This window comes from Anas platyrhynchos, chromosome 1, assembly GCF_047663525.1.
Source record: "Anas platyrhynchos isolate ZD024472 breed Pekin duck chromosome 1, IASCAAS_PekinDuck_T2T, whole genome shotgun sequence".
Lineage (NCBI taxonomy): Eukaryota > Metazoa > Chordata > Aves > Anseriformes > Anatidae > Anas > Anas platyrhynchos.
Window position 1 is genome coordinate 112,432,457 of NC_092587.1, and position 27,728 is coordinate 112,460,184.

Consider the following 27,728-nt stretch of genomic DNA (forward strand, 5'->3'; position numbering starts at 1 on the left):
AAGATACATTCTTTTCAACCTCTGGAGACAGAGGATTGCTCCTTTTCCCAGACAATGAAACTGAAAAGGCCACTGGAGAGACCAGCCAGCAGCAGAGACCTGAAAATTCAGAAAGCATTGCCTCTTCCCTGTCCCCCTCCCTTATTTGTGTGGGGCTGTGAGGTGTTAGGAGAGGAAGAAGAAAGTCCAACATAGCACTGATGTTCTTTCTGTGATGGTAGTGTGCTGCTTCCCTTCCCTTGTCATGCTCTCATCACCTCTTTCAGCTGTGGGGAAGAATATAGGTGTCAGACAGCAAATCTAAAGCTACCCATTACTCTTCAAGTCATTGCTGCGCCCCATAAAATTACCTACTGCTGTTATACTTAGAGAGTATCACTCTGCCACTGTAGTCCCAAGCTCCTTTATCTCACCTCCCCTGAGACATCCCCTTCCTCCTGTCACAGCAACACTCTCAGTCCCTCACAAGTTCCTGCCTCATTACTACTGCCTGGCCTGCCAGCAGGGAGGTGACAAGAACAGGGTGGGTGTTTCTGTCACAGCTAGGTTTAAGCAGACTGGGAACCCCACTAACATCTCTTTATTGCCAGGAAAGACTGACAGAGTGCCTTGGCATACAATGAGCTTTGAAAAGCATCCTGCCCTGGACTGTATGACACAAAGTTTACTGTAGAGACTCAGCTTCATTTAAGCTTTTCTCTCTCTGCCAAATAGTTGGAACTCAAAAGTTTTACTGAAGAACTGGCTGGTCTACAATAGGAAACTATGCTAATACAGGTATATAGAATAACAGAAAACAGAGGAAAATGGAGACAGACAGCACTTATTTCATCTCTGCCCACCTTACTCCTTTATAACAGGTTTTACTAATCTCCTGTTCACTGAGATACAAGAAGCAGTAACTTGCTTCCCATCCACACATTTCCTTCTCCTCTCCTCACTAATGCTACACCTGTCTTCAAGTCTCATAGTTTGTCCTTCCTTCTGTATGCCAGAGAGGGAAAGCACAGAAAACAGAAGAGCAACCCTCCTCACAATTATACTATCAAGTTACCACAGATTAAGAAGTTACCTTGTGCTTGGTGAACCACAGTAACTGACCATAATCATTCTTGTAGCCATCCACAAACATGAAGTAAAAACCATACCAGCTTAAACTTCTACAACGTATGCCACCATGCCTTTGAGTCTTATGTCCAGCACTATCATGGGAAAGGTGCCTAAAAAACCCTACACAGGACAAGCAGTACCAAGACTTGCTTTTTTTCCAAGGTGAACTTGCAGAGAATGGAGCTGGCAAGCTTCTCACTTCTTTATTAGTGGACATAGGAGGCTCCCTCTGAGCACCAGGCAGCACTTCTGTGCTGGGCAGGTGAGGAGCCCTGGCACAGGCTGCCCAGAGAGCTGTGGGGTCTCCTCCATGGGGATCTGCAAAAGCTGCCTGGGCATGGCCCTGGGCAGCCTGCGCTGGGTGGCCCTGCTTGGGCAAGGCTTGGAGCAGGTGACCTCCAGGGGTCCCCAACAACCTCAGCCATCCTGAGATTCTGTAAACCAGGAATTTGCAGAGGCTTACACCTCAGTTAGGGTAAAATTAGCTTTCAGATGAATGGCTTCCTGTATTCCTCCGTCCAACAGAGATCTGAAGGGCCAAAGCAAGAGGTGGTCCCAAATAGCCCTCTTAGAGGGTAATTCTGTTCAGAACCGTATAAAAACAACAGCACAATAAGAGATTCTAATAATAGTCCCCTATTGATACACACTGTTTTTAAATGAAGGACAATAACACTGAAATAGTTTGGGTTTGTTATAAAGAAACACAGTTAATCTGAGGAATAAATGGAGGAATATAAAAGAAACAAAAGCAAACCCACCCTCCCTACATACATACAACTCAAATCTTTGCAAGCCTACAAATAACTCTGACTGAATTTATTATAGAAAAAAATTAAACACATGAGTTAAGCTACAAATATGTTTGAATTGATACTACTGTTATCAATCCTGGGATTGTTTCACAGATAAATTCTTCAGAAAGCCACCTAAGAAAGGAAAACAAACAAAAACCTACCTGTCAGGATGCGAATGGTTTTCCAAATGCATTGTTTTGTCTAAATATTCTAGTAGAAATACAGCTTTTAACAGCAAAAGAGTTCTGCACATGGCATACATTAAAACAGTTTCCCAAAAAGAATAAATTATTCCAGCAAATAGACATTTTCATTGATACAGATGCATTTACATTGCCGCATCTATATCACAGAGTTTTGGTGGTGGTGTTTTTTTGTTTTTTGTTCTTTTTTCCCTGCAGTAACTTCACTGATAAACACATTCACCTTCCTAGCAAAAAGACAAACTCACAAAGCTCTCATGTACAGTCACTTTCTGGCAATAATCTGCTGATCAATCAAAATGATACATTAAAAAAAGTAAAATATTTTGGACACAAACTATTCATCAGTGATCAGCAGGATCTTTTCAGATACCTCACAACAGCATGTGTTTCATTCAATGTTTTTCTCAGTTCTCAGATTACTCCTGAGCTAAAGAAAGGAACAAATTTCCTTTCTGGAATAAATACTTCCAAAGGGCTCCTGGTTTTTTTCCTATGGGCTAAAAGGCAGGAATGATGCTACGCTTAAAGGATGATAGGAAAGAATAAGCAGTCCTCTTATTTTCTAGATGTCAAGTACAAAAAATAGGGTAACAATCAAAATCATTTTGAATTTTAGCATAACCATCTCTCACTTTAGCACTGGAATTTAAAAAAAAAAAACTCTGCAGTTTTGCAGTTGAATCTCAAGTTCTACAATAAGCACTAACATATATGGAAATATTTCAGAAACAATTGTGTCCCAAAACGTACCCTGAAATCTAGGTTCATTATAGTGTTAGCTAAGAGTTCAAATTTCCCATCCTCAAAGAAAGATTTATTCAGGATAAAGTAACTTCATGCTCTCTTTGCTGACATAATGGACTTGGAATTTCAAAACAGCCGATGGCACCACAGAATCACAATTTAAGACTGCAGTTCAAGATGTAAAACTGGTCTAAGTGGTTCTGTTATGAAGTACCTGAGTTATTCAGATACACAAAGTCATCTTTGCCCTGCGTTATTCTTTTGAGAATGGCATTCTCTACCTGAAGGTGTCCTTTAAAAGAAGGTTTGAAATTCAAGAGATGTTAAATTATTCTCTCTGTCTCCAGTAAACAAAAGTTAAAACCCCCAACCTCAAGCTTCAGGCAATGTGCTGTATTGACTATTTATTTATTATTCTGGAAGAACATATTATTTAAAAGATGGTTACTAGCTCAGCCAAACCAATGAAGATTGATTATATCTCTCATCGTTTGGCTGCCATCCGTTTGAAGATGCTGAAAAAAGTCACTCAGCCTAACACAGCCTGAGTTACTAGTCAAGTTTGAGAAGCTTCATATGAGCAAATGTGTGGGAGTAATGTACTTCCTAATGGAAATAATCACTATTCTGACAAATCTTTCTCATTCTTCAAGGAGTGAATTCTTGTTTCAAGTTTCCGTGAAACCCAGAATGCGTTATGCTGAAACTTGGAGCAATAAAATACAATCCTAGCCTTTATGTCTGAAAAATTATCCTTTAAGATGGCAATGTGAAAGAATAAATATTTGAGTGTTTAAAGGCAAAGCTGCAGAAAAAATCAGATCTCTATGCTTGAAGCTGCCACTGAACATATGGGTGCCAGACAACAGGCGTACACTGATCACCATTTGTTTCAACACTTTGATTTCACCCAGCACCACAGTGACATAGAATTTTCTTTTTACAGCAATGCACAAGTCTACAATTTGCGTAACACCATATCAAGGAGGGAGGAAACGAAAAGTTCTGTGTTTCAATATCCGTACTTTTCATTAAAATGACTTTTAAGAACAGCAAGTTGTGCAGATTTAACTGAACTTTTAGCCACCAAGTAACCTGCCTTTCATACTACATTGCTTTTGCTTCAAACACTGCCTTCATTGTTGCTGTAGCACAGTATCAATATGTTTTTTTCCCTAGTTAACTGAATTTAAAAATGTCCATATGTGTGTATCTGAAGTAAACCATACTTGCAAGTCTTAGTGCAAAAAATCTTGTGATGAAAGAGTTGCCTCAAGTGCTGTTACTTTCCAGGCCCATTACCCTGTACTCTATTTACAAGAAAGGAGATCAGGAATAAAATGTGCACGCTGTCACAGAAATCATTCAACACCAACAGCAGCCAGCGCTAGCTGAGGATTTGACTAGTGTAATTCCACATGCTAAGATATAGACCTCTAAACAGATGGACAATGTCATCCATTATTCAAGTATTAGAGCTTTTACGTGAATTCAAAGCTACAATATTACCAGAATTTCAATCTCAGACTGGTAGAGCTTCTGGCCATTTTTGGAAAAAGCCATTTAAACGAAAGAAACACAGAAGAAATAAAGAATAAAACCAATAATCCTTGAGATACGGAAATCAATCTCAGCAGTCAGATTACTTGAAAAGTGGCACACACAAGAATTGAATAAATTATATTTTCTAGTTTGACATTTTTTTCAGAAAGCTCATGGCAGTTCTGTTGATATTTGGATAGCTTTTCTAGATCTATATAGTAAGACTGATTTTAAGGTATTTGATAACCATATAAACGACAAACTAAATTTCAATATACAAATCCTGAGGAGAAAAATAAAAATAATTCCAACCTCCCTCCCTCACAAGCAGCTGAAAGTTTTATTACAAAAGGTACCTTCTAAGACCTAGAGAGCAGACAAGAAGAACTTTAAGTCTTAATTTATAACCAAATTTGTAACAGTTTGCCTCATATGGATGGGACTAATAACAGCATTGCAATAATAATGTAGAAAGACATAGATTGCTCAGGAATTTTAGGCTGAGGAAAACACAAGACAAGATACTTATTCATTCAATAAAGTTCAATACATTTTATTTAAAGTTCCCAAAATAACTGGAAATTTGTCGGATGGAAGCTGTGAAGTGATAAAGGAGGAAGGGGAGTGGGAGGATAAATCAAGGAAATCACACAGAACAGGAAACAGATCTACCGTAAATTGAAGTTTAGAGAAAGAAAAAAAAATAAGCAAACTAGCAAATTAAATTCAGAAAATTAAAAAAGGACAAAAAACTACTTTTTTTCTTAATGAAGTAGGAAATGCAGAGCATAATCAATTATTTCTCACACATAAGACAAAGAAGCTTATAGTTTCTAAAATTAATTAGAAAACTCTGACGAGGTTAGGTATTACCAGTGGTTTTTAAACATAGTGGTACAGATATGACTTCCAGAAAGGAAGGAAAGCAGGAAGGCAGCCAGGAAGTCAATGAACTGCCAGCTCTTAGAAAGGAGAACACTTGCCATTCTTCTATTTCCCCCTACGTATCTGCTACTGGCAACTGCTAAGAGGACAGTAAGCCTGATTGATCATCAGTTGACACATCATGGAATTTCTTATTCTGGAGTAGAAAATCATCCAAAAATCCTTTGTTTTCAATGAACTTAACTTGTTTAATCTCTCAGGATGTACTCTCCAAGACAACCCAGAGACCTGTACAGGGAAAGCTCTTCCTACAAACAGTGACAAAAAATAGATTGAAGTTCAAGAATAATAAAGCTAGCAAGACAGTTTCCTTCATCCCTATTTCCTGTACTCCTGAAATACACTGTGATGTGAAACTCATTTACATATTTCTGAAATTATTCACCAGATATATCTACCAGATAGATTTCATGGTATCTTGATCTCTAGGAAAAGTTAGAAATCATGTAAAACATAACGTATGTAGAAAAATAGATAACTTGCTAGAAAGCTCAAGTATTACATATTCCTTACTTATTTTAATATGCTCTTTATTATTAACTGTAGCTCATACACAGAAGTTGCAACTTCCTTTCATGCAATATTCTGGAAGTGTGTCATAGCCAAAGCGAAAAACATTGAAACAATGACTACACATATGGGTGCTGAAAAACTACTGTTTAAAAAATACTGTGGAAAAACAACATTTTAAAAACAATCTTGATATAAGACTTAACTATACAGTATACATTTTTAAAATATTGTTAATGGCCTGCAACCTGTAATATGCCACTAGATGGCAAGTTTGGACAGAATTAGCTAACTTTTTTATAACACAGTATGATTGCTTGAAAATTGCAAGTGCATGGGAAAGATCAATACTCACAACAAAGAACGAAGGAAAAAAGCACAAAAAAAGTAAGATCAATAACCTTCATGTCTTCTGTATACAGCATATTAATATTAGTCAGAAAGGCTGAATGAGTTTTAGTTTTGTTTTTGTCTGCCACACAAACAAGTAGCTGATTCTTTTGAGTTTACCACTGACAGACAGAGAAGAACTTGTTTCAAATCTGGTCACAGACAGAAGCACTGGCTGCAGCAACCATGAGAATCAATGACTTGGAGGAAGGCTGAAAAAGTAAGCAGCAGAGTTCCACCCCAGGAAAGTAGACTTCAGCTTATTCAAAGAATTACTCGTTAGGATTCCTTGGAAAGCAACCACAAAGGGAAGGGTACCCAGGATGTACAACCGATCTGTAAAGTAAACTAATAAAGAACTTGCCTATTCTGAACCTTTCTGCTATGCAGGAAGACCAGACCTGATTGGCTAAACATGGAGCTTTTGATGAACTAACACACATAAAAAGAATATGTGCACAGTGGAAACACAGACAAGCAATGAGAGAAGCATATAAAAACATAATCTGGGTATCTACAGACAAAACTCAGGATGGTAAATACCCACCTAGAGTTAATTTAGTGCTGGACAGTAGGGGTAACAAGAAGGGATACCACAGCCTCACATGTTTCAAACAGTTGTTCAGGGAAAACACTGGTGCACTGACACACAGGGAAGACAACCCAGCGACAGACAACGCAGGAAAAGTTGAACTACTTAATGCCTTTTTTGCATTGGTCTTCAAGGGCAACTGCACCCAAACAGCAATGTGCACCAGCATGATCTGGGAAAGGCAGAGTCAGGAAACAATGATGGAATTGTCAACTGAAGGACTACTCAAGAGAAGCTGAACTCACTCAGATTCATAGGGGCAAATGGAATTCATTGAAGAGCCCTGAAAAAGAACTGGCTTATGCAATTATGAATTTGTCTGGATCTGCTGTTGACCTGCCTGCCACACACTGAATAATGTGACACATCACATATTTTTCCATCTATAAGGTATGTGATGATTACCATACCCACCTTTCAGGCAGTTTAAGGATTAACGAGCCTGTACTGTGTTTTGGAAGTACAATCTAAATTTCAAACACCATCCAAATCATATGAAAACATTCAGCTGTAATATGTTACTTTATTCACTGATTGATACTGTAGCCAAACAAGGATGTTTGGCTATGTGATGGAACGAGGCGTCCAAGGAGGAGCTTTTACAGTTGAGCTCCGCTAAAGATAAACATCTCTTTTCTGTGCTAATGTAAGGATGGCATAGAAAAGAAGAAGGAATCAGACAAGCATGCTAGGAGTACAAAGTAACAGTGCTAAATGCGCTAGAAACAACCACCTCGGTGATCATGAGTAGCCTGTATTGTTTTTTAATCACTTATTGCTTTAGCCCTTCAGATCAATACAGTATGGTTCTCCTGTGTTTGAAGTTGTATTAAAAAAAAAAAAGGAAAAATACGTTAAAATTACTGCTTTGTATGTTCTTCACAATTATTCATCGCAGTGTGTCAAACTGAAAAGTACTATACAGTCAGCTGTTTGAATTACAAGGAACTGTTCTGTTTCCAACAAATACCAGAACATCCTCAGGAATAAAGCTCTTCACTGTTGAATTACACACCCTTCCCCATTCATTCTTGTCTTTCAGTTTTGGTCTGCCCTACCATTCTCCATAATTTGTGTTTCATCCTTTGTTCCCAGCCTATACAGAACTTTCTACCTGCTTTTAAGTAAAAACAGATTCTGTCTTATAACCCAGTTCTTCCTGTACTTTACCACAATTTATGTTTTGATATTGCAGAAGTATGTAAATAAGCACAGAAATTCTTAACAAGTATGGCAAATATATCTGAAAAGTTACCCCCAAAAAATTCCCTTAATGTTAAATTCAAAGGTATTAGCAGGCAACAAAACAATGACAAAGTAGAAATTAAGCCTCCTCTTTACTTGTAATATACACGTAAAGCTCTCCAAACAAAAACAGTATGTAAGAAACAAGCTGTATTCAACTGATCAGTGAACTTGTCCTGTTGGGTAAATCTCAGTCAACTGAAATGTAAGTAGAAGCCTTACCTCATCAGAAGAGAGAAGGTAAATAGGCGTTAAAGGAGGAATTTCACTTAATTCACAACTTAGGCCAAGCGATACCAGGATCTCCTTGAGAACTTCATATCTCTTGGTATTGCTCATCTTAAGCAAATTAAAATCCTCTTCAGTTTGGAAATCCACAGAACTGATATCCAGTTCCAAGTGCACCTGGCAGGATATGTGCAAAGAGAACTTCAAAAATCATTTTACTGGTATTACACATTTTAGAGTGACAGAGGGAAATGGTCACAACAGTTCCAAAAGCAGCTCTGTCCCAGCTGTGGTTGCTGAACTACCCAGCATGACTAGTGTCATTTAGAAGTCTCATGCTTTCATCATACCCACGTGTAGGTATTATCATCCTAATAAAGGAGGGAATACCAATACATTTATAGGTACCAGCTCAGAGACGACAGTTGTCAGCACGTAACAATTTTCTCAAAAACTATATAAAATATCTCTTCTAAATAAACTGATATTCTCCTGGAGGACTTGTTCAAACCTGTATGTATTCACAAATTTGAACTTCTCCCAGGGCATTTTATGTCTGTTAGCACCCTAGAACCAACACCAGTACTGGTCACATTCCGGCTTGTAGAAGAGAAGAATTACATTAATATTGAAAGGCCTTTATCAGAGGTTGCACAAGATCAGAAGAATTCAGCCTGAACAAATCCTTACTGTGTCACGCAAATTAAGTTGCCATCAGCACAATTAAAGAAATGTCTCTGAAAGTCAACTAAGAACCCCAGAACATCACTTTGTAGAGAATCACATCTCTGGCTGAAGCAGATGTTTAAAAGTAGAAATGATAAGCATTAAAAGTCCCTTCTAGGCCTTTTTTTTTGTTTCAAAATATTTAAAAGCCTTTGTACTCTGCTATATGCACATTCATTTGATGAAAATCACAAGCTGTTACTTGTGTTCATGTCTCCCACTTTGCACATTTTAACAATGTTCTTTATCTTTTATAGATAATCTAACAAAATTCAGAGAAGTCAGCTGAAGGTAGGGGGGGGACAGATATGGACAACAGAAGAGCACAAGAAAAGGGAAACGACAAGTCTATGACAGAATATTTAATAGCTGATGTCACTGTCAACCCCCTGAAGAGAAAACAATAAGGCTTTTCAAATCCAGACTGGAAGTCATTTAAAATTATAAAATGACACTCTAATCCTTTTAATCTGATTTTTGAAGCTACACTGTAATGCTCTTTTTCTGGGGAAAACCTCTGCAGTATTAAGTTTTATTACAGCAGAAGGATCAATTTAAACGGTACAGCAAAGCAGGTTTTACCATGGAACTTGCAGAAATGGATAGCACCAGTATCTAATCAATTTTCTAGTACAAGTATAGAGCACATGGGTGGCAAAACTTCCAACATAAAGCTATAAACATGTTACTACATGTACCAGTGTCCAAAAAACTACCAGATTTAATCTTATAAACTGATGAGAGACAAAAACATTTCTCAGAAACCTGATTGATATTTCTGAATTGAGTAATTGCTAAAAAAGTGCATGCTACCTGACATGTAAGCAGTTACGTCTGAGTGGTTTGGGCTCCTGAGATAGTTCTCCTATAACTAAAATATTGGTAAAAATATCTCCTAGAACCTTCCAAAAAGTTTGTTCGACTACATCTCCATTATATTCCTCATTGACTTAAATATTGGTAAATAAATCTTGTTCTGCTTTTCTCAATGTGCTGCATGAAACCAAAGACAGAGTAAGGCAAGTGATACAATTGGGAACAGCCCTGCTAAAAATAAACAAGCAAAATGAAAACAACAACAACAACCACATTGCTCTCAGCTGCTGCTGAGGCTAACAAAATGTGCAAGTTATCTTCATGCTCACTTTAAAAATTACTGGGAAGTGGCTGAAATCTCTCCCACTTTAGTTAACACAGGCTATATACCCAGGTAGATGCCTTACTCCCCAGGACATAGATTTATTTTCTAAACTTAGTGATACCTCTTATTATCCCTTCTATCACTCAAAATGTTAGACAGCTATCTGAAGATTTCAGTAGTCAGTGGCAAACATTTACCCGTAACACAGCCATGGAAGGTTCCTCACACCTTCTCCAGGAATACAGAGAGTAACAATAACAACAGCAACAGCAACAAAAAGAACTGTTCAACTTAACTGGCACAGTTTTTGGAAGGGGTGGGGCTCTGTTTGTTTGGCTGTTGTTTGTTTTTTAAACAACAATCACAAAACCTTAACACTGAAGAGGTTCCTAGTTGCTGAAATGTTATTATTCTTAAGTGGAGCTAATAAGATTTTGGCTCATTTGTATATTTCCCCTTCCGCCCCCAAGGTGCTCTGAGCTACTTGTTAGATGCAGAATGTTAAACATTTAAAAGTTTAAAGGCCAAAGGAAGACTCTGGAAACAAACAAACAAAAAAATGTTTCCAGCTGACCAGACCTTTCTTGTACTCCCAGAGAATGCATAAACATACATTACTGACTGAAAACATACTTGTCTGCCTCTAGAAAAAGAAAAAAAAAAAAAGGTTAATTAATTTAAATTTTCAGTTTGTTTCAATTTTGATTGTAAATATAAGAAATACATTCCAGACATATAAAAGTGTTTGTGTTTTTGTTGTCATTGTTTCTAATCTGAAAGAGCAGCAAGGCCAACACCACGAACCTATCATCTCCCTAGAAATGATCTGTAGCCAGAACACTGCTAAAGAAAACATGAAACCATTCAGTTCAGTCACAGCACTAAGATACAATCAGAACTGAGAAAAGAGTAACACTATCAGCAAAACAGTACCAGCAGAGCTAAATCAGCAGTGGCATTCCAGGGCTATTCAGACTAATCTTTATTATAGTTACTTGTTCAAGCAAAAAAATGAACAGCAGTTTTGGGGTATACAGTATGCAGCAATGATAGAGGCTGGGACTTTCTCATTTACTACTCACATGTTTCCAAAGGGACTGCCTACCTTAAAACTTAAGAGGAGACTTCTTTAAGGTTTCTTGTGAGCTTTATTTTACTTTCTCTTCTGACTCTCTACTTCACCGTAATTCATATTTTTGTATGGAAGTATGTTGCCATTATAACCCTTCACCCTGAGTTCACTACCACTGCTTTTCCTATTCCCATTTTCCAAAGTCTGCAAAGTGCACAGCTTTGTCACCGTGCAACTTCCAGCAGGCAGAAAAGGATAGCTCTGCTCTTGAAGATGCTTTCTTACTATGCATATTTGCTATCTCCTCTGCCACCCACTGTGATCACGCATGACCTACATGTTCATGGCTACATGGTGAAGACAAGGACTGGAACAGCAGTGACACTTTCTATCCTTCATTAAGCTTCCCAAGAACCAAGGGAAAACCATTCTGTATTCAGAGTCCTTGTACAATCACCAAAATATCCATCCATACTTGCCCCTTGAAAGCATCCCAAAGAGCAAGCAGTAAGAACCAGTGAATTTTTTTAGCATATCACCATATCGTGTAGCAATGTGCAAATCGATGCTTTTGCATACACAGTACCTGAGAAAGAATGGCTTCTCCTCCATTGTCTCCGTAAGGCAGATGAACAATAACTGTATCTTTATCAGCATTATTTAAATGACTCAATGGCTTCACTTTGCTGTTACTTTCCTTCTTTACTTCAAAAATACAGCCACTGATCAAAAGGTTTAATTTCACTTCAGTGCTGTCAGTTTTAGAGACAACTAATTCATGAACGGTCTTCTTCAGTTTGTCTTTTCTCTTTATTTGTATACCACCAAATGTAAACGAGGAAGAAAACCCTAGAATCTTTCCACCCTTAGATAAAAACTTCACAAACTGTTCTTGGTTCTTGTCAGAAATAGGCTCCTCTGTGGCAATGATCAACAGCATTGCATTATCAATCCATGGATCTTTCAGAACTTGCTCCTCATGCAGCTGGTAGATGGTGTAGTTGTCTGCATCAATGCATTCCAGGAGGATTGATTTTACTTGGTCAAATTCCACTTTTGCAGTTTCAGAACCAACATAAATCAACACATTAGGGGGCTTTCCAGCAAGGTTTACTCTCTTTATTCCTGTTGCCAGACAATCACCACCATTCTCATCCAGTTTGCTATTGCAATGGTCAGAAAGTTCTGGAATGTCTTCTGCAGAGGCAAATCTGACAGATTCAATAGTGCTGTTTTCAAGCTGCAGACATTCGTGACAGCTCGAAAGATGCAAGTGATGATGCTCTCCAAAGCCTGTCTCTTTGTCAGACGGGCTGTTGGATTCATCTTCATACTCGCTTTCTTTCTCTAGCTTGGATTTCTCTTCTGCCTCTTGATCACCTTGTCCTACAGACTCAGCTACTCCTAACTTTGATTTAGCAGTAGTCCCAAGAGTAGCAGTAGGAGTTGCTTCATTCACCTGTGTACTGTTTCTACTCATCTCTTTTACAGCTGGTGCCACCTGCGTCAACTCCTTCAGAGTCGATTCCTGTAAATGGACAGCTGGAAGAGTTAAATAATAAGAAAAAGGAGTTATAAAAATTATATTAAAAGATCTACAACAAATATCAGGATCTAGGTTTAATTTCAGTGCAAATCATCAAGAATACTAAGAATTCCACTAGTTTGACAAACTAAACCCTACACCTTTGAATATTAAAAATTTGCACTCATGTTCTTTACTCTAATGACTATTTGTTTCAGGAAAGTGTGTCAAAGCATAGCACTTGTCATTTACAGGGAACATTTAAATAAACACTAGCATTCTTTGGAAGTACACAAATATTTGGATAAAAATAAAACCTGACAGCTACCGTATGTGATCCAGACATGTTCTTAACAGAACAGTAGTCTATGGGAGGAAGGGAAGGAAGTTTTCACACAAATGCATCAGCTTATCAGCTTATATTATTTTGTCCATGACTAAAATAAGTACAAAACAAAGCAAGGGAAGTACCTTTGGAAAAATACTGGTCTCTTTAGGAGGGTAGGGTGGAAAATTCCTTGCTGTTATTTTGAAATAAACTATTTTGAAATAAGCTATTCAAGTGATGATATTGGGTAAGATGGAAACACTGAACTATGTCTCTTGCATTGCTGTAGGCAGCAAAATAAAAAGTTTTGCACAAGTATGAAAGGGAGGAGAAACATCTGAATTGCTGAACTGCTTCCAATCTGCAGAAAGGGAGGCATAACCAGCCAAGCAAGATGTGAGCTAAAAATCCAAGGAAAACATAACAAATTGGAAGGTTTAAACTCTCCGTTTCCCCCCAAATGGAAATGCAGAGATAAACAATTTCTGGCAAGTACAAATGAGAAAAGAAGGGCAATGATGCCTATTGTTATTAGAACTTGTAGAGCAAACTGAGAAAGAGAGAAAAATTGCTCTTTGTATGGTAAATGATTTCTTTCAGGTTCTGAGCCATGGAAACATTTTAAATCAAAGCACACAAAACTTTACTGAATCCCTCTCCACTCCCACAAGGCCAAATAAACTTACTAAGTTGTTGTTTCTGATTTCTTACATAAATTCAGTGAGAAAGTAGATTAACAAAATAGTCAACTGGCACCCAACACACCAGATCCAAATTCAATTACTTTCTTCACTTAAGAACACTTGAAACCCCTTGAATCTACATCCCTTTGCCTACTTTGGAATGCAAATTTGAAGTATGTGTTTTCAGACCCCAGAAGAATTTCACAGCTGTCATCATATTATTCCATCAAGAAACTCCATCAGTCTCTTTTGAAGCGGTTTTAGCATGAACATAGTACCTGACGCAAAATGAACCAGAAAAAGTGGCTCTCCGTGTCTCTTGGGAAACTATCCCAGCTTCTATCCCCTGCATGCATGCATGAATGTTTTTGCAAAACAGCACCAAGAGGAAACTGAGTTTCATGCCAGGTATATTTGCCAGCATATTCCTCATATTCCCGCCAGCTTGCTCCCTAGCTAGTTGTTCTTGATTTTGCCATTCCCTGGCCTGTGCCAATGCACTACAATCTATGTTTTTAAAAAATTTGGAAAAAAAAAAAAAAGGCTTTTTCCCTCATTTTGCAGTGAGAGTAAGGGGCTATAGAGGGATCTTTGCAGCCCAAATCATTGTATTATTGTTGGTGAACTCATGACCCCACAGTTTTATCAACACAGATGAGAAGGCACAACTGGAGAAGAAGAAACAACACCATTGTTGAAGAAAAAAAAAGAAAAAGGATCTACTCACAGAGAGCCCACCATTTCACAATACCCTAGAATGTATTAATATGCAGTCTGTATTAGAATCATGCTGGAAACAAACGTTCAATTTTCACAAAGGAAAGAGAGGTGAACCTTGGACTTCCCGCAGCTCAGACAACAATTCTATTTAAGTGTAGTATTACAAATGGAACCACTATTACTACTTGTCCTCTGTGTGTGATCTGCCCTAACTTCCTCCCTACCTTTGCCAAAGCTATTAAGCTAATGAGGACACAATTGCTAATAGCTTTGATATCATTAAAGTTACCTCCTAAAAGAAATATACCATCCACCAAAAATTCAAAGTTCAATTAGCACTGAAAACATCCTCTTTCTCTTGGTTATTTCTTTCCATCTGTTTAGAAAGCACATGATCTCTTCTCTCAGTGATCCAAAGAATGAAGATGCTCAGTTTAGAGCAATTGTTCTCAAACTGTGTTTAGCTTTGAAGATACTTTCATTTCAAAACTGAAAAGAGAACATTTGACTAAAACCTTCTGTAATTTTTGCAAACAGTTCAGTTAATCTAACAGGCAAGCTTACAGAAACGATATTTTCCAACTTCACCGTTGTGATGCTTATACTTTCATGCGTATTTGGAAAAAGGAAAAATACCATCTTAGATACTCAAGAATATCATCGTACTAAGGTTAATTATAGGCAGTAGCTTATGAGGCAATACAGGAATAAAAAATAATGTTTTTAATTCCAATGTCTTTGAACTATTTTTCTGTTATTTTTGTTGCTGTATTCATAACACATTCTGTAAAGAGAAACTCAATCAAAAAGTGGTCTAACTTTTCAACAGTCTCTATATTTGACAATATTCAGTATAAAATATGACAGTGCAAGAGTGATGAAATGCCTAAAATGACAACAGGAAGAAAACACTGCACAAAAATAAAACCATGTTTACTTATGTAGGTATGAAGATGATGTGTACAGTCCTAAAATAGCTATAAAACAAAGATGTTTTACCATTAAAAACACAATTTACGACCATACTTACAAACAATCTTGTGTGGCACCATTCCGTTATCCATTTGAAGCCTGTCTTCCATGAATGCTATTCCAAGGTTGCTGAAATTATCTACACTTGCTTCAGCAATTAATTTATAAGGTTCCCCAGGTTTATAGGCCAATGGTGAACAATAGTCTGACCACTTCACAACCTAGGAATAAATCATACACATGTTTTTCAGCTTGAAAATGATACAGCAAAATATCAAAATACCAACAGTATAATGCTTCTGTGAGATGAACTGCAAGTAAAACTGCCCTTCCTTCCCTAAGGATTCTGCTATTAAAAAGCCTCACAACAATAGGCAAAGCTAACAAAGGGACGTTCCCAAACCAAAAAAGCACAACTGGTGAATTCAAGTACCAGAAATAATTTTACTACTTTATCAGAAGTATTAAGTAAGCACAAAAGATTCAAGTTGCTCATATACATCAAAAATTCTGCTCTCCAGAACGGTCTTATGAAAATTACACACTTGGGTTCAGCTGCTCAGAGAAGGTTTGTGAAACCCAAACTATACAGTTGTAGTGGCTTGGAAAACGACTTTCAAGTTTAACCATAAAACCACCAGGTCAGCTGCATGCTTTAACATGCAGGTTAAACTCAAATTCTGAAATACAAGAGCAAGTAATAGCTTCAAACCAGCTACACCAGAACGCACAGCTGGTGAAAGCCAGCCCTCACATTCATGCCTGATGTATCACTCAGGTCCTGGACATAATGACCACTCACTGGTTAAAGCAATAGCAATGAATTTCATAGAATCATAGAATCATTAGGGTTGGGAAAGACCTCCAAGATCATCTGATCCAACCATCCCCCTACTACCAATGTCACCCATTAAACCATGTCCCTAAGTACCATGTCCAACCTTTCCTTAAACACCCCCAGGGACAGTGATTCTATCACCTCGCTCGGGCAACCCATTCCAGCGCCTGACTGCTCTGTCTGAGAAGAAATGTCTCCTAATTTCCAACCTAAATCTCCCCTGGAGTTTCTACTTCTAGGACTTGAAAAGTCACCTCTGCGACTCTGTACCAGCCCCAAAGTTACACGATATATTTCTGGGCACAATGGTATCAACCAGTTCTGAAGAAAAACATCTGCTTCTGGAAGATACCTATCCTAGCCCCTGCTAGACTTGTATCACTGCAGTTGGAGCATCAGTCAGACTTCCCCCCACTGTCACTGGGGAAATTTGTGACCAAATCAGCCAATTACCCCCAACTAACTGCCTTGAGTGATGTCCTGAACGACACTGTCACTTTCCAGATGGAAGGAATTCCCAGCTGTGTAGTCCACTGGTGCAATACCCACAGCTGAAATGGAAGTATCCTATTGTAGTCATAAGGGGTATTACTCTCAGAGCCTACTGCTAACTGTTAGCAGTTTGTGATCGCTGGTAGCTAATGTGTAATGATACATTTATGTCAAAGGATACTGGCTTCCTCCTCTTTTGCTTAACTGATTACCTACTCCCACAGCATTGTATTGACCTTCACAGCATAAAGGACTGATCTACACTGCTAGTAGTAACATTATTGCCATGTTACATTCTCTCATGCTTCTGAGGATAAGACCAAAACCAAATTCATTGTCACTCTAAAATCTTACCAGGTATATGTAAAACACATGCTTTGGCAGCTCTAGTTTCACTGATAGATTCTCTATGGAGAAGTCAGAAATGCCTCCCTTCCCCTGTGCTGTGTTTTAAACCCAGCAGGCAGCTAAGTGCCACTCTCTCTCTCTTCCCAGGTGGGAGAGAGAATCAGAAAGGTAAAAATACAAGAACTCATGCGTCGAGATAAAGACAGTTTACTAGGTAAAGCAAAACCTGCACAAAAAAAAAAAAAAAAAAAAAAAAAAGGCAAAAAAGCAAAGCAAACGGGGAATTCATTCATTACTTCCCATCACGCAGACATTCAGCCACCACCAGAAAAGCAGTGCTCATCGTGCCTAATGTTTCTTGGGATTACAAACGCCATCATTCCCAATATCCCCCCTCCCCCTTCTTCCTTCTTTCTCCCAGCTGTTATTGCTGAGCATGACACCATGTCATATGGGACATCCCTCTGGCCAGCTTGGGTCAGCTGTCCTGGCTGTGTCCCCTCCGCCTCCTGGTGCCCTCCCAGCCTCCTCATTGGCAGGGCAGGAAAGTCCTTGGCTCTGTGTAAGTGCTGTTCTGCAACAACTAAAACATCAACGTGTTACCACCATTATTGTCATCAAAAATCCAAACCACCACATCGTACAAGTCTCCACATAGAAAATTAACTCTATCCCAACCAAATACATGTTATCATATCTGGGGCAACCAGAATAATAATCTTAGGTCAGACCCCAGGGAAGAGGACAGATTACGAAACATGAAACGCTTAGTCATAACCTGCATGAAGCTCTCTGATATCAGATTTTCACTAAGACCAGAAGTGCTTCTTCTAATCCACATCATAGACACATGCACATACCACTGTTCTGGACCAGAATTTTTCCAAGAGCTATGCAGCTGCCTTGTCTCTTTGCCCAGGAATTCAGCAAGAGGTCAACCACTCTTAGACACTCAAGAGTGTCTAACCTTTCTCACCTTTCTCTCTTCTCCTTCTCTGCATGTCCTTCAAGTCAAGTCTTCTATAACCCTCTCTCTTTTCTTCAGCATATGATTTTGGGCTACTCCCTGTGGTAGAAGGTAAAAGACTCACACCATTTTTAAGATATCCTTTAGATATCCTTTCTTATCCAGAAAACAGGCACAAGCAGCTAACACCCACATCATCTGCAAACTGTGAGGATATACTGAGGCCTTTACCATTTTTCATGGCACCAAGTAAAACATTAGACAGAATAACAAGTAACAACAAGAAGCGGTTATTGCTGTTTAGTGCAAATAAAGTAAATACACAAAAGAACCTCACAAAGTTAGGCTGCTGCCAAGACATATGACCTGGAATCCTGTTCATGCAACAATCCACAATGTACAAAAGTCCTCAGAAAGCATTTTCAAACCAGCCTTGCTTTTCTGCTTCTTCATCAAAATTCTGCCAGAATAAAAAATGAAAGGCTAGCTCTTATTAAGAGATGAGAATTTCTTTATACTCCTGCTTTCTAGATCCACCCTAGTTTCAGCAGAAACCAGTCACAGATCACTGATTGCTGTACAAAGAACAGCTTTTCTCTCTAGAAATTCTTGTAGGCCACAAGAACAATCTGTTCTTACAATCCCTGTCTAGGTTGACAGCTGGCTGCCAGAGGTAGCAGAATTAAAAGCACTTCTAGTTAAGTGACACGTACACGGAACAATAATAAACAAAATAAAACGGCAGTTCTTTGTAGTTTCAGTCTTTTGTCTGGACTATTGCTTTTGAGCTTGATAAATCAAATTGATCATAATTAATGTCTATAGAAGAATGCAAACATTTTTCATTCTAAAGAAAATGCAAACTGTCTAGTTTATCTCCCACAATCAGAACTCACCTGGATGATTCCTCGGACTTACATCGAAGGCAACAAAAACATCAACAAAATAGCTAATGTGGCTGCTTCCTACATGCTCCAAGGAAACACAAAGCAAGCTGGACCAGGGTCAGAAGGCTTCAGCAGAAAAGGTCTCGGAGCTCTCAACAAGCTTTCAGTGCCTCTAGTCCTCACAGTCTGGTTTTCATGGAGATAATGATCTGGCCTGATGTAGCATGGAGATAATGATCTGGCCTGATCTGGCACTTCAGCTGGACATCATTCCTCTAGAGGGCAAAGACTAACACGTTCCAAAAGCATGCTCTGTTCTCCATTCAAAGGCTTACGTGGAAGGTGAAGGTACTAAAAACTGGATTGCAGACACATCTGGATTTGTGCCCATTCCAGATCTGTCCTTCTGTTCCTGTACTGAAGTTAGGTAAGTCTATTTACCACCCACTCTGTTCTCAGTGTTCACTCCAGCAGTGAGTGCTCTGGATCATCTCTCAAACAAGCTGCCTGGAAAATGCATGTTCCTCATCCAGGGAAGCCGATGAGCCACGGCCACTTGCGGACGTGACTGGTTTCCTTTAACAACAGAAAGGGACAGGCAACCTGCTGCCAGAAAGCAAGGATGACAGATGGTCCTGTGGGGTGCTGAGTGGAACTGTTCAGGAAGACACCTTGTTGATTCCCTTCAGATGGGGATCCTAGCTTGTAGTGTAGCATAAAATAGCCTAGTTATTAGAGAAGACTCTGTCTATCTCAGTGATCAGGCCAGATATTTTACTACTGTCTCCCCAGAGATCTCCTAGCATGCCTGTCTTTCCATATCTTCTCTTTTCTGTAGGCAGTATATTCCTATTCACTAAGGAGAGTGTACAACATGCAAAAACAGACTGCCTTAGGAAGGACCTCAGGCAACCTGTACCACAGCCAAGACTTTTCCTTCCCTCAAAGTTATGTTTGTCTTTTGCTTTGGCTTATAACTTTTCTTCCCCTTCAGACCTGCATCCAAGCTGAGACACTTGGACAGAAAAAATTCCTCATGTGAGGAAAAAGTTACTAGAACAACAAAATTTAGGGGAGAGAGAAGTTGTCTCAAGTTCATAGTAAATCTTGATGGGCTCTACATACTGCTTATAATGCATAATTCATTCAGAGATGCTATATATACAGTAAGTCAAATTTTAGAACATCATATTTTAAATCTGTGTCTTTCCACTTTCAGCACAGTACTGGAGAAGGGACTTTAAGATTTCTAAGCATCTAGGATGTGAACATTTTCTAAGTGTGCTTGCCATAAGGATTTCAGTACTAGTTTAATTTATGTCTCTGGATGCCTCAAGAACATTTTGTCAGTATTATTTATTACAGGTCAAACACAATTTATAAGTTTGCAAACAAAAAGTACTGACATTCCCCCACCGCATTTCACAGAAAAGAAAGGAACTGATTTGTGCCTTTCTTCTATAAACTTTGACAAAATTATCCAAGTGTATAGCACCAAACTTGTATTTATAAATCACAATGGAAGGAAGCTTCCAAGAGAGGTTTCCATTTCAATTGCAACTTTTTACACTCGGTCTGAGATTGATGAGCTTTTCAGAAGTCATAACATATGCTTGCTTTGTGTATTTTTACTTTGGCATTTGCTTCAGTTAGTGTCAGAGATAACATACTGAGATAAATGGACTTTTGATCTGCCTTAGTATGACAGCTCTTGAGCTGTTTTTTCCTGTTCAACATATATAACCATATATGCTTCACCCAATCATGACTAAATTCTGCAGTTTCTGTCCACAGACAGAGAAGTTTGCTACAAAAATAAACCACTCAGGAAAATGTCTATGAGTTTATTTGAAGTATAAAATAGAACTAAAGTATTAAGTGATCAAGTTTAATGAAGAGCTTATATTTTTATTCCTAGAAACACTGTAAATGTATAAAACCTATCTGCCATTGATTTGTTTCCGTCAAGCATTTTGGAGTTATGCCTACCAACTGAGTTCTCCATACTACTTTCTTTGCAAGAAACAAAGAAAACTGCTTACCTCTTTCGAAGAGACAGGTACTTTCTGCAAGTTATCTGTCTGAGCTGAAATGCTTTCTGTCACAAAAGCTATATGTTCTGCTTCTAGCAATTTATCAGGATAAATAAAAGGAGAAATGAGAAGTAGACTCCATCTGTTTAAATCATCAAGGAGCTGAAAGAAACAGGAAAGAAAAATAAGTCTATATGGAACATCTGATTTAATAATTTTTTTCTAAATTATCCCCAGCCCAAATTCAAATCTGACCCTTCAGCTTAACATGAACACTCTCTGTAATGCCATGAGGAAAACAACTTCCCATGAGGACAAAAAGGGGTAAAAGGTCTGAACCATTAAGCAAGTAAAGTAAAATAAAAAGTGACAACCCAAGCTTTCAAGCCAATCCAGATTCCAGCTGTCAGCATTGCTGTAGGAGTACACAGCTGAGTGGGCCACTGATGACAGCCATGCCATTGGCACCATGACATTCTGTGGGCCGTTGGTCACTGGATTCTGCCGTCTGCAGCATCCTTCATCCAACCCAATCCTCTTCTCCTATCCATGCTACAGTCCACCCTGCCTCCTCCATCCTTCTTTCTTCTCTGACTACACAAAGCCATGGTCCTGATGCCTTGGTTCTGGCTCTTGATGGCAGAAGACCACTGCCAACTCCTTGGCAGGGGCTACAAGAGCAGTCATAATGCATGGCCTGCCTGGGCAGTCAGGACAGCGCCAGTGCCATTGCCTGGCTAGCACTGCAGGTGGCTTTCATTCTAGTCGGGTAACAGTCCTCCAGGAAACCTTCTGTCCCACAGCCAAATAATACACACTGCCTCTATACCCATCTGCCCAAAGAGCAGTCAGCCCGTGAGCCACAAATGACCCAAGAACCATACGTTACATGGGCCTAATTTTTAGGATACCTAATTTACCTAACTTATAAAGTTTTAGGATGTCTTTCCTAAAGCTATATAACGACAGTTATATTTTGTTGACAGGTCTAGCCTCCTAAGAACTACGACAAATTCCTAATCTTAAAAAATGATTTGAAAGAGAAGGAGAGGGTACTTTTTAAAGTATTAAATCTTCATGCACTAGCACCTAAATAATTCATTCAGTATGTAACTCTAAACTTAGAGAAATAAATCATTCAAAGGAAGTTTGCCTTTAAGGTAGTGCATCCACTTAGCAGACCACTGGGCAAGCACTTTTCTTCATTAAATTATAAAAATTGTTCCCTCGCACCTCCTCATCAGGGAGCAAATAAAGCTCAATAGCTGGCATCACTATACCAAACAACAGCATTAAGAACCTCAACACTTCTCCATAAATAATCTGTTCCCATATCATCTTATGTCAAATTTTACACAGATATTGCATTGAACTTTCTTTCTCTGACATATTTTAAAGGCGACAAACGTCAAAAGAAATGGTTATTTCAGAACTACTATGCTAGGAACAGGTTTTGTATGCCTTCAGTAACTTTAGGTAGAAATGTAAGAAAGAGTTGCCTTTGAACACGCTACATGTATATACATCGCTCCACATGTAAATGGAAAGGGTGCATTAAGTCTTGCTTGAAGAACTAAAATTAAAGGGGACAGACAGACAGGCTAGACTGCCCGACCGACCAGCTTCACAGAGCGTGGAAGCTGCAAGAGCAAACACTGCTACCTACGGGAAAGTGAGCTAATCTGATGGAGCTTTATAATACCTTAAGCCTCCAATTTGACTACAGATCAAACAACAATGCTGGATGGGTTACCATTTAGAGCCGCTGCTATCTTATCTTAAGGAAGTTACTGACTGCAGCCCAGAGGCAGTTACGCCTACTTGGAAACCAAACTAGCCCAGCTAGCTTCCTAGAAGCCAAAAAAGCATGAGAATTAAACTTTTTTTTTCTCTTCACGGTGTTTGGGGATGATGCCACCCCTACCCTTAATGCCGTTAGGTCAGAGCCCTTGGGTGTCACACGACCGAGGTGTAAGGTGGCAGGCGTCTCACGCGGGGACTCAGAGTCAGATCCAACTGGGAATTTCAGTGCATAATTTGAAGGGGCGAATACACTTTGAGTTAAGAGAACTTTCAGTGCATGTTTCGAAGGGGCGAGTACGTTTTGAATAAGAGCCCTGACTTTACGCCAAACTTTAAGGAAAAAAGAAAAAAATAACGGATCTCTGGAGGGGTTTCCTAACTCCCCAAAGCGCAAATAAACATTTATTTCTCATTTTTTAAGCCTGGGGAGGGGACGGCCGCGCCGGCAGCGCCCCCCCCCCCCCGGTTGCCGTGGCGACGGCTGAGCCGTCGCCACGGCAACCGGGGGGGGGGGGGCGCTGCCGGCGCGGCCGCTCCCCGCCCCTCTCGCCTTGCCCCGTCCCCCCACTCCCCGTTTACCTGCGCCTCGTCCGTGAAGAAGACTTTGTTCCCCAGCCTGAGGCACACGCGCTCGTCGGGCGGCGCGGCGCGGCGGCAGCAGCGGCAGCAGAAGGTGAAGGAGCAGCGGGAGCGGTGCAGGCGCCGCACTGTGCGCCGGATCAGCGCGGCCGAGCAGGGCCCCCAGCGCGCCCATAGGTAGAGGTAGCACAGCGTGATCAGCATGGCGGGCGCGGCACCACCCCCCCACCCCCCTCAACCGCCGCCTCCAACCGCCCCGCCCCGCCAACGGCCACCAACGGCCGGCAACCGCCGGGCGGGGGCACGCCCCGAGCCACGCCCCGAGCCACGCCCACCCCCTGTTGGCTCCCTCCCTCCCCTCCGCCTCTCCGTTTGGCTGCCGGCATGACGCCCCCGCCCTTTTTTAAATGGCGGCGCTGCCCCAACGGAGCCTTCAAGGGGCGCGGGAGGGGGTGCGGTGCCGCCCGCAAGGCAAAACTGCGTTTGAAACCAAGCGAAAGGAAAATAATTAAACATATTTAGTTAAAATAAATAAAAACCTGTTTTGTATTCGTGTGTGGTGTGAATCCTTACAAAGTTCCTGCGGGATGGGCAGTGGGGAGTAGCGTATATCCGCCTTTCCCAAGCGTTTTGACCCGTTCTGACCCAATTCCTCAAGGGATCGTTCATTTTCCTGCTCTCCACAGTCAATGCTGTCCACATGAACAATGTTTTGCGGTGAAAGCAAGTATTTAGTGGTTTAGCGTTGTGGATTATGGGCTCTGCCACGCACACATTACGTTATAGATGCGATTCAGAGGACTAGACTCATGTTTCTGCTATAGAAATATCTTTCCTCACCTGTCAGGTGAGTTGTATGAAAGTATATGCAGTAGACAAAACAGTAACAGTCAAATGTATTGCTAGCTTTCATGCAGAAACATGGAACGAGTCTTCTCTTCCTCAAGAATGATTCAGCTTTGCCACCCAACCTTATTTTAGGGTCCATTGCATCTTATGGGAGCAGCGTCTCTGGTCACAAACACAGGAAAAACACCGGACATCAGACCCTGTACATACGGATAGCCACCAGAGGGCAAAGCAGGCACGAGCTGACACATTTGATTTCACTTAAATATTCGTTTAATTCAATAGGATTCGCCAAATAGGAAACCTGAAATCACTGTTCTGAGGGGCAGGTCGTTGAACCGGGAGTGAAGAGTGTATTGGGGAATAAAACTGTGTGATGGGCATGTGCCCTGTGTGCTACAGACACAGCTTGCCAATTGGGAGGAAGCAGTAAACAAACTTACACAAGGTATCCACTACTCAGCTGGCAGGTCTATGCATGAATGTTATGAAATAATTCTTATATTTTACACGAAAGGTCTAGTGTAGTGGTAATATTGAGTTCTGTAAAAAGAACACATATCAGCCTAATCCTGGAGGCTATTTAGTGAGTAGAAGAAAAAATATGAGGAAAACTGCAAAAAGATTAAAAGAAAGATAGTGACATCATCATTAAACAGTTGTAGCTGATTGATATGTAACAATCATTTCCTGAACAGGACATGAAGCTACATTCATTTTTATTATTCTGAACTCAAGGCCTTTTATGCTCTTGGAAATTTACGAGAATAGGTATTCTAAAATCACAATTTTCCAAAAGAATCTCCAGCAACACCACAGTAGCATTGCAGATAAACAAGGAACAGATCAGCCATGCAGTTTGGCATGGGTATCAATATCAAAAAACACCACCAGTACTATGGCAGGCATTTTTAGTACCGTGACAGACATTTTTATTTCTATAAATCTGCACCCACAGCAGAACCTTATCCAAAATGACAGGAATCTCTGACATAATTTTAATTTCTACAACACATGGTGGAGATGTTTGACATTTTCAGTTGGAATGTCAAATAATTTAAACAATTCCCTCCCTCCATTTCAAGCTTATGAAGTATCACCCTTGTATCGCTACTATATCCTCTACATATTCTACAGAGAGAGAAACTAAGTCTCTAGTGGTTCTAACTTTGCATTATGCACTGTTTCTTTGTGTGGATTATCTTATGCAGGAAGTCAAAATACTTACACATCTTACACAAAATACTTACAGGCACATCAAAAGAAAGAAAACAAGCCAAGTGTACAGCCTCTAAAGAAAGCTCTCAGCTTTGGAATTCACTTTCCCTGTAACAGTTCAACAGCCCATGCATTGCTGACCTTCAGAGCACACTGCAAAACACAACTGTTTATATAACCTTTGCACGATGAGGAACATACTTTGTTTAATCCTTCAGTATTCAATGACAGCATTGAATGCTGTCAACTATGTTTTGATTCCCCCCCCCCTTTTTTTTAAGGTTGCTTCGCCCTGCAAAAGTTTATGAACATATGAGAAAAATGAGTCAAAACTTCATGATAGAAGGGAATGTAAAGCAGAACAATATATAGGCAAAAACAGTCACCATTTTAAGACAGTGAGATGTTGGAACATTTTCAATAAGAACGATTTGAAGCCATAACATTGCTGTAGGTGTTCAAATTTCTGTCATAGTGTAGCTTAGACTTAATCGTGACAGGTTGATTAAAAGGTTAGGAATTTTATACTGGGAAACATTCTTTTGTATTATTATAAAGTCAAGGCCATTTACGCACTAGGAAATTTACTAAAATAGGTATTCTAAAATAACTATGTCAATCAGTTTCTCCATAAAGGGGGGTGGAAGGAAGCCTTGAAAATAAATGGTGAGTAATATTAGCTCTCAGACTTCCCAGAACTCTTGCGTATTTGTCAGAGAGAACAGATTACAGAAAAATGTTGCAAGATGCAGAACACAGGCACACACAGACATGAAATTGTTTAAAGAGAATTAGGTAAACCCTGAATAAAAGGCATAGGCTAAATTTTGAATTTCTGCTTGCAGCCTGGGGGACCCACCCTTAAATGAGATAGATGGACCAATTTCAGCAAAGACGGTTAAGTCTCTTTAGACTCTTTAAAAAGCCAATGTGGGAAGGCTTCCAAAAGACTCAGAACAGGAGGGTCAAGTCTACCATGAAACCCCAATGTGGAAGAGCTTCTCTCTCTCTCTCTCTCTCTCTTTTTTTTTTTTTTTTAAAACTTTAAAATGAGTATTATGAGACTGGCTTTGCTGTACTTTGTAAATGACTTTGCTTCTTCCGCTTCCCTGTCCCATGAGAATTTTTCCAACAATTTATTTTTGAGGAGCTTTGCATGCTATTAATGGCTACAAATGCCCATGTTATGTTGTTTAATGCCAAGTATTATTTAAAACTATAAATGCTTTAGAATCAACCTGACTCCTGGACCTATCCAATTCATACTGAGTATTATTTCTTCTTGCAAATGCATAAGTGCTTTCATGAGAAAACTGAGTAGAACAGGTTTCCATCAGAAATAGACAAGCATTTGTAACAGAATCAGTATTTTCTGATTCTGTGAAGTGTTCTTCACCAAACGCAGCACCTCATATTTAAAGTAAGTATATTGCAAAGAGTAAAGTAGTTCTTCCTTCCAGTATCTAAAGAGGGCTACAGGAAAGTTGGGGAGGGACTCTGTGTCAGGGAGTGCAGTGACAGGAAAACGGGGAATGGCTTTAAACTAAAAGAGGGAACATTTAGAATAGATACAAGGAATAAACTCTTCACTCAGAGGGTGGTGAGGCACTGGCACAGGTTGCTCAGAGAAGCCATGGATGCCCCATCGCTGGATGGGGCTTTATCAACCTGGTCTAGGAGGTATCCCTGCCCATGGCAGGGTTGGAATGAGATGGTCTTTAAGGTCTTTTTTAACCAAACTATTCTATGATTCTTACAATTAGACAGCTATGAATGGAGTAACCAATCCTTTTTTTTTTTTTTTTCTTCTTGTCTTTTTCTTTTTCCTTTTTCTTTGAAACTAGAGATCAAACATTAATACAGCTGCTCGTATTTTACTGGACTAAACCATTTTCTACATATCTGTAACCTGAATTTAGCTAGTGATTTCCATGAAAATACTCATTAAAAATGTATGCTTCAATTGATTAAAACAACAATGTAATATTAACTTACATTTTTCTATGTTACCTATTGATTACATCAGATTACATTATAACTTCATTAACAATATAATATGTTCAATAATTTTATAACAGATTTGGTCTTGCAGGGCTTTATTAACAGATTTATTTGATGGTAACTTTTCATATTCCAGAGAGCTATGCTTTAGTATTTTAGGGTTTAATTCTGCACTAATATCCCTGTTGGCAGATCCTTTCCAGAGCTATAAATCAATTATCCCCACATATGGATCCG

At 39.5% G+C, this 27,728-nt stretch overlaps 1 protein-coding gene across 2 annotated transcripts in view; it reads right to left on the reverse strand.

Moving 5' to 3' along the window:
• Positions 1 to 23,671, reverse strand: part of HLCS (holocarboxylase synthetase) — a 125,465-nt gene extending 101,794 nt beyond the window's left edge. Inside the window, exons 1-5 of one of the 2 annotated variants that reach the window (XM_027449127.3) lie at positions 23,424 to 23,671; positions 21,051 to 21,203; positions 15,535 to 15,697; positions 11,835 to 12,790; positions 8,304 to 8,486 (exon numbers count right to left, since the gene is read on the reverse strand). In XM_027449127.3, the coding sequence (XP_027304928.2) occupies positions 8,304 to 8,486; positions 11,835 to 12,790; positions 15,535 to 15,697; positions 21,051 to 21,203; positions 23,424 to 23,627 (1,659 nt within the window). In that variant the 5' untranslated portion in view covers positions 23,628 to 23,671. Of the gene's footprint in view, positions 1 to 8,303; positions 8,487 to 11,834; positions 12,791 to 15,534; positions 15,698 to 19,017; positions 19,224 to 21,050; positions 21,204 to 23,423 lie in introns of those variants that run through there. The other variant, XM_072026912.1, reaches the window with a different exon arrangement.
• Positions 23,672 to 27,728: the final 4,057 nt, after the last annotated feature.